The sequence below is a fragment of the Phascolarctos cinereus genome, unplaced genomic scaffold (assembly GCF_003287225.1).
Source record: "Phascolarctos cinereus isolate Bilbo 61053 unplaced genomic scaffold, phaCin_HiC Scaffold_1;HRSCAF=81, whole genome shotgun sequence".
Lineage (NCBI taxonomy): Eukaryota > Metazoa > Chordata > Mammalia > Diprotodontia > Phascolarctidae > Phascolarctos > Phascolarctos cinereus.
This window is the reverse complement of record NW_027555514.1, coordinates 286,598,881-286,614,211: the sequence shown is the minus strand read 5'-3', so window position 1 is coordinate 286,614,211 and position 15,331 is coordinate 286,598,881. Positions and strand designations below refer to the sequence as shown.

At 49.2% G+C, this 15,331-nt stretch overlaps 1 protein-coding gene across 2 annotated transcripts in view; it reads left to right on the top strand.

Annotated features, from left to right (window-relative positions):
* Nucleotides 1-15,331, top strand: part of MPPED1 (metallophosphoesterase domain containing 1) — a 113,290-nt gene that overhangs the window by 89,301 nt on the left and 8,658 nt on the right. For both annotated transcript variants that reach the window (XM_020982812.2, XM_020982813.2), the window contains one exon: nucleotides 13,935-14,050. In XM_020982812.2, the coding sequence (XP_020838471.1) occupies nucleotides 13,935-14,050 (116 nt within the window). The remainder of the gene's footprint in view (nucleotides 1-13,934; nucleotides 14,051-15,331) is intronic.

The window sequence follows — 15,331 nt, the reverse complement described above, 5'->3', positions numbered from 1 at the left end:
GCTGAGGAACGTGGCCTTCCTCCTGGGGCCAGTGGGAAGCTTCGGGAGCCAATGTGCACGAAGCCAAGCGGACCAACACAGAGGCACTGGGCAGAGGAAGCGATTTCAGCAGTCCAAGAGTGAAGGGCCCCGGTAGCTCGGCATAACTAGCGTCCGCCCCTCCCCGGCCGGTGTTCACCCCTCACCTGCTTGGACACTCAAGGCTTGGCGCAGAGATCTCAGCTAGTTCCTGCCTGCTTCCTCCCGCCTCCAGCCCCCACCAGTGTGCCTGCCTCCTTCCCAGCCTTATCTTCCCTTTTCTCTTGTCGAGATAAAATTGATTTCATTATTTCTAAAGGGGAGGGGGGAACAAAACCCCACCACGTTCTACACAAGATTAATGTTCAGAAGCGCATCGTTCACTTACGCCCCAGCCGCGAGAGACGCATGAAGTCCCCAGCTCAACAAAAGAGGAATGATTCCACGTGTCAGAAGAAAGGGGGAAAAATTAATTACTAATGACAAAAGACCCGTTCTGTTGTTCCACTTCTCTTGCTTGGAAACTGCCGTGAGTGAATTTAGCACACACTTGCGCAGACTGGCGGGCCGAGGGGTCCAAATAACAGGAGGCCAGACCTGAGATGACAGACAGGTAACGTCTATCCTGAGCAGCCAGGGACCCTGGCTCTGACCTTGACAAAGAAAGAGCAAATTCCTCTGTCCAATGCAAGAAGCATTTATTAAGTACCTACTATGTGCCTGGAGATAAAGAGGCAAAAAGATAAGTCTCTACCCTCCAGAATCTTACAGTCTAATATGGAAATAACAGACATACAGGACAAGTAATGCTACTATTTATTAATGCCACATTTGTTAATACTACTGCATTTATTAATGCTACTACACGTCGGGCACTGTACTAGTTATCGGTACATTTCCTGACCGGACTTGGGGCTTAAGACCACGCTGAGGAAGGAGAGCTCTCTCTTGGACAGGGAGAATCAGGCTTCTCATGGGGGGAAGGAGGCCGAGCAGGGCCTCTAGGGATTTCTGCAGGCAGACCTGAAAGGTGGAGGAGAGAGGAAAGCATCCCCCTGGGGAAGGGGAATGACATGTGTGAATGAACCAGGACGAGAGAAGGCAGGCCAAGTCTGGGCACCAGCTGGCCATGGCTAGGGACTGTGATGTGAGTAGAGCAAGGGGAGCCAGGTGAGGCCTCCAGAAATGGCCCCGGGGAGTCGGTCTTTGAAGATAGCAGCCTGGAAGTTAGTCCTGGGGGATAAGCTTCAGGTAGGAAAGCTCAAAAGGCTGAGAGCTGAGAGACCTGAAGTCTTGGGCTGGTCCCGCCACAGACTTGCTGTGTGACCTCAGACAAGGCGCTTACTTCTCATCCTCAATTTCCTTAGCTGTAAAATGGGGATAATGTGACCTGCCCCACAACAAATGAAGTGATAGACATGACAGTGATCAGGGGAGGACAGAAAGAGGAGGCATCACTGCTGACCTCAGGAGTAAAGGGGGGAGGTGCCAATGCAAACTGGAGGAGAAGGACATTTATTGCAATGACGTGGATGGGATTAAGAGCAAGAATTTGTTAGAAGTCCAAAGCGCAAAAATCATAGAACATCAGAGCTAGAAGGGCCTTAGAACATGGAATATCAGCACTGGGAAGGCCTTTAGAACAGGAAATGTCAAAGCTGGGAGGGGCCTCAAAACAGGTGATGTCAGGACTGGGAGGGCCCTTGGAACAGGGGATGTCAGGGCTGGGAGGGGCCTCAGAACAGGGGATGTCAGGGCTGGGAGGGCCCTTAGAACAGGGGGTGTCAGGGCTGGGAGGGCCCTTGGAACAGGGGATGTCAGGGCTGGGAGGGGCCTCAGAACAGGGGGTGTCAGGGCTGGGAGGGGCCTCAGAGGCATCTAATCCAACTGCCTCTTTTTTTCAGAGGAAGAAAATAAATCCCAGAGAAAGGAAGGCATTTGGCAAGATCACAATGCTAAAGATAATTCAGAGTGGAGCCAGGACTGGAACCCATGTCCCTAGGCTCTCGATCTAGCCCTCCCTCCTCCATGTCCCCTTTGTGAAAAAGAATAGAAACAGGGTAAGAATCATAAAACCCCAAAATTTTTGTGTCAGCTAGCCCCTTGACCCAAGCCTTGCCAGATCTCAGATGAGGAGCCTGAGGTCCAGAGAGGCCCCATAGCCTCTTTAAGAAGGTTTCGTGTCCAGACACAGAGATCCTCAGAGCCAGAAGGCTCCTCCAGGGCCATGTGGTCTGGCCCCTCAGAGACCAAGAATCCTCTTTATGGGGTCCTTGACAAGGGTCGTGCAATTTGAAGGCCTCCCCTGCTTCCCCAGGGGGGCCATTACATTCCCAGAAAGCTCTGACTCTCAGGAAATGGCTGGGTTTTCCCCTTTACATCAAACCCAAATCCGCCTCTATAATCTCACCTGTCTTTCCTGGCGGGACAAGGGTAACCACTCATCCCTGAGACAGCGTTTCCTTCATTTGACGGCAGCCCTCCTGGACCTTCCAACCTTGTTTTCTTCAGGCTAAAGTCAGTGACTGGCATAGTCCTGGTGTGACTTTGGCAAGGCTTCTGCCTGGGCCTCAGTTTCCCTTTCTGTAAAATGAGGCAAGTTGGAGGTGTTGGCCCCTCAGGCCCCATGAGTTTATGAACCATAATCGGTAGTGGTGTAAAACCCCAGCAGGGATGTGGTGGCGGGCATAATTGGGCTGGGTCCCAGGGACAAGGCAAGAATTCTAAGTTGGGACAGCCAGGAGGGTGTGAAGCAAGGGTCACACATGTAGGAGAGGGTCTGTGGAAGTCAGGAGAGCTGGGTGAGCTGGCGGTCAGTGCAGAGCAGATGCTCCAGACACTGGGCACCAGCGATCAGGAGAGGCTCAGCCTGAGAAGCTTCCTCCCTCCCCCTAGCACCTCCTCCTCACGGCTTGCTAGGGCCGGGGCCAAAGGCTGTGCTCCTGGCAGGGCCTGGACGTGCCAAGCGGGTGTACCTGAGAGGAGGGCACAAAAGGAAGGGCACCAGCCCCTTCTCACACCCCTTCATTCTCCAAGACATTCTTTAGCATTTTTTTTGTTTGGTCTTGTTTTCTGTTTTTTGCAAGGCAATGGGGTTAAGTGACTTGCCCAGGGTCACACAGCTAGTATTTCTTTGGCATTTTTTTCCTCTTCACTTTTAGCTTTATTAATTTATTTTGATTTATCAACAATCACTTCCATTAGGTTTTGAGTTTTAAATTTTTCTCCCCCTCCCCAAGACGGCGAGCAATCTGATATATGCTATACATGTACATTTCTATTAAATATGTTTTCACATTAGTGATGTTGTAAGTAAGAATTAGAACCAATAGGAGGAACCACCAGAAAGAGGAAACAAAACAAAAGAAAAGAAAAAAATAGCAAATAGTCTGCTTCAATCTGCATTCAGACTGCATAGTTCTTTCTCTGGGTGTGAATAGCATTTGCCATCACGAGGCCTCTGGAGATGTCTTACATCCTTGTATTGCTAGGAAGGGTTGTTTATCAATAGTAGTCATCACATAATGTGGTTGTTACTGTGTACAACGTTCTCCTGGTTCTGCTCACTTCACTCAGCATCAGACCATGCAAGTCTGTCCAGGTTTTTATGACACTTCCCCCTTGTCATTTCTTATAGCACAATAGTATTCCATTACATTCATATACCACAACTTGTTCAGCCATTCCCCAATGGATGGGCATCCTCTCAATTTCCAATTCTTTGCCATCACCAAAAGAGCTGCTATCAATATTTTTGTACATGTGGGTCCTTTTCCCATTCGTATGATCTCTTTGGGATACAGCCCTAGAAGTGCTATTGCTGGGTCAAAGGGTATGCACAATTTTATAGCCCTTTGGGCATAGTGCCAAATTGCTTTCCAAAATGGTTGGATCATTTCACAACTTCACCAACAATGTATTAGTGTTCTTTCTTTGGCATTTTTAGAGCCAATATAAGACCCCTCCCCTACCTCTGAGAGGCAGGATAGGGCAGCAGCTAGAGAGCTGGTCTCCAAGTCTTGCCCCTGACACATCCTGATTGTGTGGCCCTGGGCAGGTCCCTGCCCTGTCACCGCTCCCACAGAACTCTCTGAGGCACCAAGCCACATGGCAAGCATTGACCTGAACCACTTGGCAATTCGCTGGGTGTTCCTGAATGAAAGGATAGTAAAATGACTGATCTGGCACCAAACAAAATAAAAGAAGCCCATCCTGGTCCCCCTGCCTTGTTTCTTGAAAGACTGAGGCTTCTCTTCATTGGCCTCACATACTCGCCAGAGCCCTTTCTAAATCCAAGGGATTTAGATTCCCAGGGACCCACAGACTGAAGTGTAGCAGCCAAAGGCAGCCCCCTTGTGCATCCAGAGACCCTCCATTTTATAAAGGAGGACACTGAGTGCCGGAGAGAGAGTGACTTCACCAAGGTCACACAGGTACTGAGGAGCAAGGCTACTATTGGGGTATCTAGTCCAATCCCTCATTTTACAGAGGAAGAAACTGAGGCCCAGAGAGTGAAGGTGATTTGCCCAAGGTCACACAGCCAAGATGGAATTTGAACCCAGATCCTTGGACTTCAGAGCCAATGCTCCTTGCACCATACCACACTTGCCTCCCCCAAGCATATCATATGCTGCTTAGATCACTCAGGAACAACATTGCCAGTTGAGGGGGCCGTGCGCCTTGCCAGTAGGAGAAAGGCAAGGTCATAAAGAATCTCTCTTTTCTCTGAGTACACGCGCACAGACCTGTCAGAGGAGGAGACAGAGAGGCTGCCTCAGAGCCAGGAAGCTGACCGCGTGACTCAGTTTCCCTAAGCTGCTCTCTTGTAGACCAGAAGTCACTGAGCTGCACCAGTAGGGGCAGAGTAAATCCAGAGCTGAGCAGGGGTGGCGGAAAGGGAGAGGAACTGCGCCTGTGATTTCTCTTTCACCAGCCCTTAGGGAGGAGCCCGGACCACCCAGAGGTTGGGTAACTTGTCCAGAGTCTCACAGCTGCAAATGGGTCATGGGCAGGTTTGAACCCAGGTCTTGGTGCCTCTGAGGCCGGCTCTCTGTCCCCTCCCTCCATGTTACCTCTCATGTGTTATGTGTATAAGTATGATGCAGGTATTTACGTATACACACACTGATAAGCATACTGACAGCCTACCGGGGGTTCTCAAAACCATACCAAGTCCTGTCAGGCTGACAGGGTGCCCAGCAGGGCCCCAGAAATGGACGGGGAGCCCCATCCATCCAAGGAGCTTCTGGCTCAGTGCAGAATGCTTAGCCCCAGACGTTTGGTGGCTGGGCAGATGGGTATTTGGGCCGCTGTCATTTATGGAATCATAGACCCTGAACTAGGAAGTGTTCGAGGTAGGGTCTGAGTCCAGGCCCTGTGCCTCCAAAGCCCAGGCTCTCCACCCTGTACCATGCAAACTATGTCCTAAGGCTTGGAGAAGCTGCCGTCCCCAGCAGAGCCACAGTAAGAAAAACACTCGTTTGTGGAAGGAGCCCTCGGCCCGTGGATTTAGAACTGAAAGGGCCTTGTAGGTCAACTAGTCTGACCTTACTTTTCAGATGAGGAAACTGAGGCTGACACAGGAAGAACTTGCCCTGCGTCATGCAGTCCACAAGGATTGGACATTCTCTCTGTCTTTGAATCGCAGAAAGCAGTGTGGCAAAATGGACAGGAATGCTAGGCCTTGATCCAAACGCCATCCCTAACTCTGTGCCCGCCCCCAACACAAGTTGGTCAAGCTCCCAGAGCTTCCGTTTCCACATCTGGAAGATGGGAGTAATGGCAGCACCAATTTCTTTGACATAACCAACGTAAAGTGCTTTGCATACCTTCAACAGAAGCTATTAAAGTTATTGTTGAAGATTCTTCTGAAGCCTTAACTGGGTGTAGAAATGTAAAATGAAAGTTACCATTGTGATGCATTTGTGTGTTTATCTCTAATACAAATATGTATACTGTATGCATGTCTGGGTAATTCCTCTCTATCTCAGTCCTCTCTTACTTGTCTGTCTGTTCTATCTCTCCCTTTCCCTGTCTTTGTGATTGGGAGATCAGAGATTCCTGCTGCCAGGGAAATCAAGTCCTCCCCCTTGTGGGGAGGTGAGGTCTGGGGGTTCGAGAGCTTAATTAGACTGTGCTTGGAGGTTCCCCTCCACTGGTGGAAAAGCTGTTAAGGGGTTAACCTGCATGAGATTACATTGTATTCAGTGTTCTGTTAAAGTTTGAATTAATTTTTCCCATGGGTTTTTTCACATTCTAATTTTCGACTAAATGAGACATCTGTTTCAGAAAAGGAGAATTTGCCGGGGTTGCCATAGCAACTATCATTCTGGAAGAAAATTATTTCAATGGTTACTTTAGAACAGAACACTGAGAATTCAGGTCCGTGAAGCTGCATCTGACTGTCCGACGGCCATGGGGCCCGACCCCCCAGGCTCAGAGCCTTGGCAGGGTCCAGGGGTAGGGGGACGGCCTCGGGGCTCCCAGCTCCTGAGAACTCCTCCATCGAGCACCCTGGTGTGTCTTACCCAGAAACGGCCACGTTTGATCAGTGCTTCTCCTCCATTGCCAGTGACAGCCTAGAATTCAGACCCTACTTCCTCCCAGGGCCCAAGATGGCAGTGGCATTTATTAGCGTGTGTGAGAGCTGACCCCCAGGTGCTCTTCATAGTTTAGGAAGTACTGTCTCTGGAAGTCTACCTGCAGGAGGCTGCATTTCCACCCCTCAGAGATGAAGGAATGGACTAAATACTCTCACAGGTCCTGTCCCACTCGAAACCCCTCCATTCCAGGTGGTCTGTACAGATGGGGAAAACTGAGGCTCAGAGGTGGTAAGTCACTGACTTTCAGTCATACAACTAGTAAATGGATTCACAAGGATGTCACAAATCACAGGGTCAAAGCCGGGAGGTTTGAGGTAGATGCCCCCTATCCACCTCTAAATCTGCACGCCCATGAGCCAGCCCAGCCCTTTTACTCAATGCAGGAGGAATCTGAGGCTTAGTCACGCCAATAATAAGTGGCAGAGTCAGGTTTTGAATCCAGATCCTCTGATTCCAATTCCAGCACGCTTTCTAAGAAGCTGCGCTCTCCCTTGGCCTAAAGCCTAGGTCTCCTAACTCTCAAGCTTTGGGTTCCTTCTATTCCTCCACCACATCTACTTTACCTGGTCCCACTGGTAGAAGATGATTTCAAGGTCATTTCCCCAGCCCAGGATCCAGGCCTTTGCTCCTATACCCATCACAGGAGCCATCTCTAGAAGCTGGAGTACAGTGGTTACATGGACCGTGGAACATGGCAGTGGTGTGGAGGCGATTCAGTCCTTCCCACTCAGCCACTAAGGCTGTCACCGGCATGCTTGGGGCCCGATGGCCTATGCAAGACCCCCAGGATCACCAATGTTCCAGGTTACTGGCTAGATTATGCAGTAAGAACCCAGGCATTGTTTTCAAGCAGGCTTGGGCTGCCAGAGTAATTTCCTTTTTGTTTTTTCTTTTCTATGTGAAATTTTGATAGCTGCTTTGTAATGATAATTTCACAGGAGGGGAGTTGAGGATTGATAAAATCCCCTTGCCCTCCTCAAAATGACTAGATTTCTGGGCTATGACCTGGAAAGAAGAAACCTCTCGCTGTCTCCTCCCTTTTCTTTTTCTCTCTCCCCTGCTCCATGCTTCTTGTTTTGAAGCCCCATGCAGCACCAGCACAGGCACTGAATTCTTTCGGGGGTCCAGTATTCCTTGGGAATGCCTCATGCTTGGAGGCTGTCCAAGGATGGATGGTCGTGCGAGGCAATGGAATGCTCAGCCCTTGCCATGATGTCTGACCCCCCAGGACCACTGCAGCACCCTCTGGGCTCTGCCTTCCTCTGTCCCCTCCACTCCTTCGGGAAGCTGGATCGGCAGGAAATTGGAACTGGGGGAGAGGGAGAGAAATCCAGGAAGGGAGAGGGGAGAGGGAAGCAGCGGGCTTATTAAAAGAGCGGTATATTTGAAGTAAGAGGAGCTGCATTCAGGTGTCACAGAATGCCAAATCTTACTGCCTTCCTAAATGTAAACAATCATATGCATGGCACCCGAAAAAGCTCTGTCCCTGGAGAGAGAAAAGCTGGGGAAATCCATCCTCTGATGATTGTGATCCATGTGACCTTGAGCAAATCATTTCAACTCCTTGGCCTCAGTTTCCTTATCTATAAAATAAACGAGTTAGACCAGATGGATTCCGAGGTCCCTTCTAGCTCTACTTCGATGGTCCCAGGATCCTTTCTAGACCTCAGTTTGCTTATCTGTGAAATGAATGTATTGCACTCAGGGATGCTTAAGATCCTTCCCAGCCCTGACATTCTTTGTTCTAAAGTTCTTTATAGCTCTGACAATCCATGTTCCAAGGTCTCTCTCTCCCGCCTCTGACAGTCTGTGATCCCCGGTGCTATTGATTTCAATCCCAGGCTGGTCACTTCCTGAGGGAAACCCCCATTCCAACACATCGGGCTCCTCATTAAGCCTGGGTAAGGGCAAGGCTTCCCTGAGCACCATGGCCCTTTAGAGTGCCAGAAACCTCCTCAGTCTCTTCAGTTCAATGGGACTAAATAAATTGTCTGCAATATTTTCAGTTCCTTTTGAAAGAGAGAGAAAAACTCCCTCCACTTTTTCTTCACAGAGAATCTTAAAAATAACTTATTTCCATGCTGATTATGCCCTTTCCAGGCTTGTAAATATTTGATTAGATTTCTGAAATACGAATCCTGCTTTTAAGAAGGCTTCGCTAGTGTAGCTCCCTGCCTTTCTCCCCTCCCTGAGGGGAGCAGGAGGCACCGGCTGCCCATTTCCAGCTGCCAGGGACAAGGAGAGACAGCCTCCAGCTCAAAAGGACTTTTATCATCTGCGCCGAGCTTTCCTGACTAGGAAAGGGAGGGTCAGAGGAGGAAACTGAGGTCCGGGAGGCCAGGCCTTCCAACCAGCTCCCCCTCATGCCACCCTCTGCTACATCTGGTCACATCCTGACCAGCTCGTCGGTTATCATATCCCAGGATGGCAGAACTGTAGGGATGGGAGGAAACTTCAAGATCATCTAATCCAACCTCCACCCTGTGGGGGCTGTCAGAGAGGCATCACCGAAGTGTATGGACCCACGTGACTTGACAGCCAGTGAAGCAGGGAGGGGTCAGCTCCCCTGAGACCACCAGGCCCTCTTCTGACCTCCTCTGATGCACGGACCCCCAAAAGCCCCTGCTGTAGACCTCAACCACAACGCAGGGGGAAGCCCCCATCCTCACACACATGCAAGCCTTAAGGTTACTAGCATAGTTTCCTGCCAGTCTTCTTCCTATGGACCCTAGATTCCCTTTATAGCTCTGTAGTCAGTATAATTTACTACGATTATTCTTTTCTCCTTTTATAGAACCAGAGAATTGCAGAGTTAAAACAAACCTCAGAGGTCATGTCATCCACTCTCTCCCCAAAGTGCAGATCCTCTCTTCGACATCCCCCACAAGAGGTTAGCCAGTGTCTACTAGAAGTCTGCTAGTGATGGGGAACTCACTACTCCAAGAAGCAGCCCAATACACCTTTGGACAGCTCCCGTCATGAGGAAGTTTTTTCTGACAGCGAGCTAAAATCTGCTCCTGGGGCAAGTCTCCCTGTCTGCGTACTTGGGTCTGCAGAGCCCAGCTTGCCTTCCCAGAGTGCTTTAGGTTCACAAAGCCCTTGGCATCGATTATAATCTTCCCCACAACCCTAGGAAAGAGATAACAGAAATACAACTGTCCCCATTTTGCAGATGAAGAAACAAAGGCTCAAAAATAATAATAACAATAACAGATATTTAAAGCACTTTACATACATCCTCCATTGAAGCCTTTTCACAACCCTGTGAGGGTGACTCTGCAGGTACTGATATCCCCATTTGACAGAAGAAGGAAATGGAGGCTAAGAGAAGGTCAGTGATTTGCCCAGGGTTACAGCTGATGAGTGCCAGATATGGGATTTGAACTCAGCCTTCCTGACTCCAGTCCAGCACACTTCCCATCCCACCAGACTACTCCTCCCTCTTCCATGTGTCCACCTTCATGTACTTGGAGAGTCAGGTCATGGTTCCCACTAAGCATCCTTTCTTCCAGGCTCATTTACTTAAATAGCTCTAATCTGCCTTTGGAACATGAATCGTTCCACCAAGGAGACTTTATGTCTCCTCCCTTTGCCAGGCCAGCCCCATCCTCCGAGTGATAGCCATCCATCCTTAGATGGTAGCTACACTCCATCCCAACCAAGGGCCAGGAAAGGAACAATCCCCAAGACTTGCCTTAGGCTCTCAGTTCCGTGTTCAGACTCTACATCTGTTGACTCAGGACACTTCTGGCCCAGCCTGCCTCACTCCCCAGTCTGAACCCTTAGCCATCATTACAAAGTTCCTTCTCTATGGACACCCCGTTGGAACGTGTCAACAACATGACGTTGTTCACTGGTTGGACTCATCTTGGGCTGCTTCCGTGACCATTGGCTGGAGAACCTTCCTCCTAGCCTCAAGCCCAGGGAGCTCTTCTGCATCAAGCTGGCTGTGTGTTGGGTGGATCTCAGTGACCACGAACCCTGCCTTGTTCAGGGAAGCCATGATATAGAGGAAAGAGCAGTCCTAGAATTAGAGCCTGGGTCTGAACGCCTGCTGTCTCCTTCTTTTCTGCTACTTCTCCGAACTTGAGTCCAACTCTACAGTGTGGAGGGAAAGTCCCTGACCCCACATCTCTGTCAACTTGCCATGAGACCTTGGGCAAGTCTCTGACTTGTCTTTGGACCCAAGTATCCTGACCTGATTCAGTGTCAGGCTGTACAAGATGAGTCCCAGGACCCTCCCAGATCCAGACAGTGTTCTCCTCTCTTCTTCATTCCCCCCCTTGGTCTCACATTCTATGATCTCACTCCCTGAAAGGACAGGATTAGAAAGGAACAAGTGGGACAATATTTCATCGCACTCTCCAGGCTCAGTGTGTAAATCAGACTTGAGTGCTCTCAGGGGACCCATTCCTGAGCCAGATAGTGGTTGAGTTCCAATGACAGCCCAATGCCCGTGATGAGGACCCCATTGAGCAATTTTTCAGCAGCCTACAAGGAACCAGCACGGAGCAGGTGATGCCCTGAAGCTGGAGGAAAGGGTCTGCTCTGTGTGAGCATTGGCCCTCATTGGCCCTCATTGGCCCTTCTGTTTGCTGAGGGGCAGGCCCATTTGAAGACTTGAAAATCGTTCTAGGATCATAGATGTTGAGTTGGAGTGACATTGAAGGTCAAGTTCTGCTCTCTTACTTTAAAGATGAGGAATCTGAGGCACAGAGGCCTCGTGGCAAGATTGGAGGGGTCGTTCAGCCCCCCAGGCCCCCAGATTCCAAGGTCAGTGCTCTGCCTATGGCACCACCCTGCACTCCATCACCCTAACAGGGCACATTCATTAAACACCTGGTGATTGGGAGGTGCTCGTCTTGTAACTGCCTTTTGAGGGTGACAGGGTCATTATTCCCATTTTGTGGATGAGGAGATTGAGGCTCCGAGAGAACTTGGAGTCACACAGCCATTAGATATCACTGAATTAATTGTAGCATAATAGAATGCAGTACAATATGATGTAATGTAATATCTGACTCTGGCACCAAGCCAGGAATGGAACCAAGTCATGTGACTAAGTCCAGGGTGCCTTCTTCTAGCCCACCTCACCCACACGCTGTCATTGGTGGGGAACCACCCTCCCTCCACAGACGTAGATTGTGATGCCCCATGTCTCCTTGCTTCCTCAAAACCTAAACACCCAGTACTCAGCAAATGGCTCCCTACTTTATGGTGGCTGATATCTACCCCTAATTCCTCTGTCTCTCTGTCCTTCTCTCTCTCTCTGTCCCTCTCTTTCCCTCCCACCCTCCTCTTCTCTCCTCTTTCTCCCTCTCTTTTTCTTTCTTTCTCTCTCATTCTCTCTTTCTCTGTCTCTCCTTCCTCTCTTCTCTCTCTTTTTCTCCTTTTCTCTCTCTTTCTCTGTCCCTCTCTCTTCTCCTCTTCTTTCTCTCCTCTCCATCTCTCCCTCTTTTCTCTCTTTTCTTCTCTCTCTCTCCTGCTTTCTCTCTCTCTCTGTTTCTCCCTCCTCTCCTCTTCTTTCTCTCCTCTTTTTCTTTCTTTCTCTCTCATTCTCTCTCTCCTTCCTTTCCTCTTCTTTCTCTCCTTTCTTTCTCCCTCTCCATCCTCTCCTCTTCTTTCTCTCCCTCTCTTTCTATCTCTCCCTCTTCCTATTCTCTCTCTCTCTCTCTCTCTCTCTCTCTCTCTCTCTCTCTCTCTCTCTGTGTCTCTCTCTCTCCCTCTCTCCCTCCCTCCCTTCATCCTTCCCTCTCAATAAGAGCGGGGCCTCAGAACACTGTGTCTCAGACAGAAGTCTGTCACATTCAGCCTAGGGATCAGGCACTGGAGATCCTGCAGGGCTACAAAGAGAAAGGGGAGAAACAAGTGTATCGGAGGGTTCTAGGTGCCTGCAGTGTTTAGGAATGGCAAGAGGGAGCATCATGGCCGATGTTGATCAATTTAGGGCTCCAGAGGCTGCTTTGGGTTGGTGATTGAAGGAGCAGCTCAGCTTTCACCTTTGCCTTTGTATTCTCAAAGCCTTGCACAGTGCTCTGCATGTAGGAGACACTTAATTATCAAACATTTGTTAAGCACTTACTGTGTACTGGTAATTGCCCTAAACCCTGGGGATACAAAGACGGGAATGACACAGTCCTTGCCCTCCCACATCTTATGAGGAGACACAACATGGACACCCAAGTGCACAAAAAATATGTACAAAATAACTCCCGGGCATATGGTGCCAGGTACCAGCAGCAACAAACCTACGTCCCATAGAGAGCTGGTGATGAAGGTGTGCCCTGGCTGTGAGTTGGTGGAGGCTGCTGAGTGCTGGGCAGAGGGGTGCTTTGGAGGGTCACCAGGGAATGTGTTAGAGAAGTTAATTCAGTGAGTGTGATTTCCATGGTTGTGCAAATGAGGAGAGAATGAGTGTTTATCAGGGTGAGCATGACTCTGGTAGACTCTTGCTGTGCATTGGGACCCGAGGAGAAAGTCTGCATTCAGGGATTATGACTAATAATGATGATGGTAACTGCTACTAAGCCTTATGAAAATCGAATGAGATAATTCACCTGAAGCACTTGGCCAACTGTCTGGTTCGACTCACAAGAACCTTTTTTTTTTTGTCTTGGACCCGTGATGTCACTGTGATGGTCTGGGGTAAATTGGCACACGCTCCTCAGAGTCCTAGAGAGCTGCCTAGAACTGGGAGAGGTCAAGCACCAAGATCCCATAGCCAGGATGGGGCGGGGGGGACATGAAGGCTGGTCTTTCTTCCAGATTCAGAGGCAGCTCTAAATGGAGGAAGAGAGAGAGAGAGGGAGAGAGGGAGAGAGAGAGAGTGAGAGAGAGAAAGATTTGGAGATATAGATTTATATATATACACACATATACTGTATATGTGGATATATATATACACACACACATATATATACACATAGATATGTATTTGTATTTTACATATATTGTATATGTATATATGCATATGTATCTATCCTCTATCCCCCTCTTTCAAAAGCTAACTTGTCCTGTGTGCTCTTGCTTCTCATAAATATGAACTGTTCTATTCTGTCTAGAAGATTTTCCTCATGATGAATAAAGACTTGCATGCACACCTGTGTAGGCGTGTTTTCCTGAGTACACTCACATGTATGTTGTATGCCACTGTGCATGTGTGTGAAGTGGTCACGTCCCTGCTTCCAAACTCCAATGTTGTTCTGAGACCTGGTTCTAATGAGAGCCTGGGTGCTGGGCTGTTTTTTTTTTTCAATGGATTTTCCAACCGTTCCATCAGTTCTGTTGCTAACCCTTCCCCTCATCTTTTGGCAGGCAACCCTGGTTCTATGGCTGGGGCTTCAATCTCCCTCGAGGCCAGGCTCTGTTAGAGAAATGGAATCTGATCCCAGAAGGAATAGACATTCTTATAACACACGGACCACCATTGGGTAAGGTTCAACCTACTTCATCAGTGAAGCCATGAAGGGCACCCTATGCTCATGTGAGGGGGATGGGAAAGAGGGAAGGTGGCTAAGACAGCTGGGAAAGTAATGGAAGACTCGTTAAATCATAGAATATTAGAGCTAAGAGAGACTTAGACAATGGAATGTCAGGGCTGGGGTAGGGGGAGAGATTAGAATATGGAATGTCAGACCTGGGATGTGGCTTAGAACATAGAACATAAGAACAGGAAAGGATCTTAGACCATGGAATGTCAGTCCCAGAAGATGGCTTAGAACAATAGAACAGAAGAATGGGAAAGGATCTTAGAATGTAAAATGTCAGTCCTGGAAGGTAGCTTAGAACATGGAACATAAGAACAGTGGGAAAAGGCCTTAGAACATAGAATGTCTGACCTGGATGGTGGCTTAAAACAGAGAACATAAGAACAGGAAAGAGTCTTCCAATGTGGAATGTCAGGCCTGGAAGGTGGCTTAGAACGCAGAACATAAGAATGGCAGGAAAGGACCTTAGATGTCAGGCCTGGAAGGTGGCTTAGAACACAGAACATTAAGAATAAGAAACCTGGACATGATCAAGCTGCCCATGCTGGATCCCTGTTCTAGATACATTCATTCAATGTGTGGGTGTGTGCTTTTAATAAATATCTTGTCTCGGGGCCATGAACTTGGCTCTCACAGCAGCCCTGCTGGTCAGAGGGGACTCTGGCCTCTGTGGGGAATTTGCTCTGAGTTTGCATGTGTTTGTTTTATTTTTTAAATCAAAAGGTGCTAACTGCTACATTAGAGGATTTCTTTGCTTCCCCCTCCCTCTTCCCTGTGACCATCCCACCCTCCTTTTTCCTTACTCTCCTCCTGCCTTGAAGGAAGCAGCAGGGAAGAGATCCAGTTCCCACTCAGGAATCTCAAAGCTGGTTCTAGCTAAGTCACCGGCTGTCTGCGTAACCTGGACAAGTTACTTGCCCTCTCTAGGTTCGGTTTATCAGTAAAATGAGGGGAGTTCAGGTCTGATCTCCAAGGTCCCGTCCAGCTCTGACCTTCTGGATTCTGCCACTCTCCTTCCCCTCCCCTGCTTTGTCCCTCTGGCCACTGGTCCCCCCACCACCTGCACCTACCCTTATCTCCCAATGCCTCCTAACTCCACTCCTTCCCTCTGTGGGGCAAACTCCCAAAGTCCCTCTCCTGAGCTCCTCCCATGGGAGGCTACCTAGGGCAGCACCCAGGTGCCAGCTCCTTTCCCTGCTCCCAGGTCACCTCCCGGCAGGTACC